Source organism: Saccopteryx leptura, chromosome 3, assembly GCF_036850995.1.
Source record: "Saccopteryx leptura isolate mSacLep1 chromosome 3, mSacLep1_pri_phased_curated, whole genome shotgun sequence".
Classification (NCBI taxonomy): domain Eukaryota; kingdom Metazoa; phylum Chordata; class Mammalia; order Chiroptera; family Emballonuridae; genus Saccopteryx; species Saccopteryx leptura.
The window spans coordinates 363356546-363359316 of NC_089505.1; the positions used below are offsets into that span (position 1 = coordinate 363356546).

Genomic DNA, 2771 nt, shown 5'->3' on the forward strand with positions numbered 1-2771 from the left:
CACTGCTAGCCGTAACAAGTGATATGACATGCTTCAGGAGCCGTGCCGCATGTGTCCCGTGTCACCGGAAGTAGTACTGTACGTGAGCGACACTGCACTTTGCGGCGCTGCCACATACAGTACTCCGCATCCTGTGCTCCTCCCACTGACCACCAATGAAAGAGGTGCCCCTTCCAGAAGTGTGGCGGAGGCTGGATAAATGGCCTCAGGGGGCCTCATGCAGCCCGTGGGCCGTAGTTTGGGGACCCCTGCCTTATGCTAAGTAAATAAGTCAAACAGACAAACAGAAAGTCTGTATATGACTATTAAGTAAAATCTTAAAATGTCAACAAACTCATACAGATATGAACAGAAAACACCTTGGAAGTGTTGACAACAAAAGACAGAACCAGGACTGACAGGGGTCTCACTGGGCAGACTCCCCTGCCTGCCCACCAGGGGGCGCACAGGACACAACCAGATGCTGCAGAATGCAGAGGGCCCCATACAGGGCGCACAGGGGCTCCTTGGCTTCCGGCTCCCAGGCTGACGTGGGGCTGTTCAGCTCCATCTTCAGGCCACACTCGGCCAGCAGGCCATAGGTTATGGACAAACTCTCCCCCTGGAGCGGGGCCAGGAGCTCGGGGTTGAGGGTGAAGGGGACGCTCCCAGAGCATAGGAAGTTGGGCTCCAGGATGCTCCGCACCTTGAAGAAACAGTGTCACATGTGACAGGTCAGTCTCTGAGGTCAGGAAGAGAGAACCTTCTGTCCAAGAGCCAGGGGTCATGCAGGGACACTACAGAGACAGGAGCTTCAGAGTTACGTCCTGGTCCTGCACTGTGATCACTGTGACCACAGACATGGACATAATATCGGAAATCCTTGAGTACTGGTCCCTCAGCACCTAGCAGTGACACTAACATTTACCCTGCAGAACACAGTGTGCTTGGTATTGTACATGTGTGCTCTCGTGTGCAACATGCACATGTATACACATATGTCTATACATACATGTGTACTTATATTTTTGTACCAGGAGAGCGAGTACATGCAATTTGCACATGGTAACCATGTGAATAGAACAGGGGTATAGCTCACATCCTGTGAACCCCCCAAACCTGTATTCTTATACAGCTGTTTTAGAACTGAAGAGGCCCAGTGCCCGAGTTCGCATGGAAACTGAGACCTTACCGAGGTAGACGCATGCGCACTGACCGGCTCTAGAGGGAGACACAGCCCAGACTTCCCGAGGCCACACGGGGTCTCGGCTCCCTCCCAGCAGACACCTCAGTCCTCCCCCTTCTCTCAGAATCACTCTTCCCTCTGGTTTCCTCCCGCTTCCCGGGCTGCTGCCCAGGGGAATCTCACCAGATCCCGCTGCTGGGAGAGGATCTCCTTCTCCACGGAATAGGCCAGCAGACCAAGTTGGATGTCACTCAGCACTGGGGACAGGGGGACATTTGGAGAAAGAGTCAGATGACCCTCTCTACATGAACTGAGAGACCCTTAAGATGCAAACTCCAAGGCAGAGGAATAAAATGCGCTAGACTTAAAAGTCCAGTTCCTGCCCTGGAAATCCTCCTGCTCCTGGGATGGTGCCCAGGACACCACAGAGCACGGGCAGAGGGTGGGTCCTGAGCCGCAGCCTGGGTGCATCACCCCAGTGGTACGCTGGGGGGAGCTGGGCCGGTCTCCCCAGACCTCAGGCCTGTGTCACATGGCAAGTTTGTCCCCTGAGCCCTCCTGACCTGGGACAGGAGTGTGCTGTGAGGGTGCAAGGTCACAACGTTTGAAGGGTTTACATGAGGTGGCATCTAATGCCGCCCTTTCGGGGGCCTGGGGGACCAACCATGTGACTCCCACATTTTTCCTCCAGCTCATACTCACCCATTATGGCTTCAAGCAGGTAAAGGATGAGGTCCTCTGACTTGCCCCAGGGATAGTCTGAATTCTTTTTAAGTTCATTTAGGATGATGCCACCAGGGCCACTCAAATGACCGAAAGGTGCCTGTTCAAGCTATGGGAGACAAGTATTATTAATGATGACAATAATAATATATTGTAATTCTGGGTGTATAAGTGATTAACCAAGGTGTGGGGGGCTATGGCTCTATGCACATCCAGGGGATACAGATCACCCTCAGTCTGTAGGGTGGCACTCCCCACCCTGATCATGGGACATAGGGACATAGTCCCCGATCTTAGACATCTGTCATCCCCTAAGATTACCCCATCCTCTCTTCCCCATACATCCCAGCAGCCAGATCTCCACAAAACCCCCCGTTTACAACTTTGATCACCCTCAGGTGGCAGTGGGACCCCTCACCATGTCCATGAGGTCCTGAAGAGCCTCTCGGTCCCCAAGCATGACCCGGATGTTGGAGAACACAGTGTCTTGAGCGTCCTTTGAGAGCTGAGCCCCTTTTATTATCTGGGAAACCTCTTCTTGTAGGTGCTTGAAATCTGCCCTCGGGCATTAATGCCAACCAGAAAGCAGAGACAATCCTTAGATTAGAACACCTTTCCCAACAACACGAGCAAAATGCCCCTTCCCTTTAAGCCTCTGACCCAAAGCATCTCTGCAGACGGCACGTTGGAGCTCTGGGGTGGAGCTGTCGTGATTGGCTGGAGACACGGAACATCTCAGCTGAGTGGGGGGGGGGGTGCAGGAGGAGAGAGGGGGCTCTGGGAAGGGCTCACGGGACGAGGGAGAAACCGAGCAGGTGCTCATTTCTGGGACACGTCTGAAACACTAAGGACTCTATGGGATGGCAGAGGTGAGAATGCAAGA

At 53.5% G+C, this 2771-nt stretch overlaps 1 protein-coding gene across 2 annotated transcripts in view; it reads right to left on the reverse strand.

The window, feature by feature from the left end:
* Nucleotides 1-295: 295 nt before the first annotated feature.
* Nucleotides 296-2771, reverse strand: part of LOC136401373 (gasdermin-C-like) — an 18125-nt gene continuing 15649 nt past the window's right edge. For both annotated transcript variants that reach the window (XM_066379503.1, XM_066379502.1), the window contains exons 10-13: nt 2307-2443; nt 1868-1997; nt 1349-1422; nt 296-685 (exon numbers count right to left, since the gene is read on the reverse strand). In XM_066379503.1, the coding sequence (XP_066235600.1) occupies nt 407-685; nt 1349-1422; nt 1868-1997; nt 2307-2443 (620 nt within the window). In that variant the 3' untranslated portion in view covers nt 296-406. The remainder of the gene's footprint in view (nt 686-1348; nt 1423-1867; nt 1998-2306; nt 2444-2771) is intronic.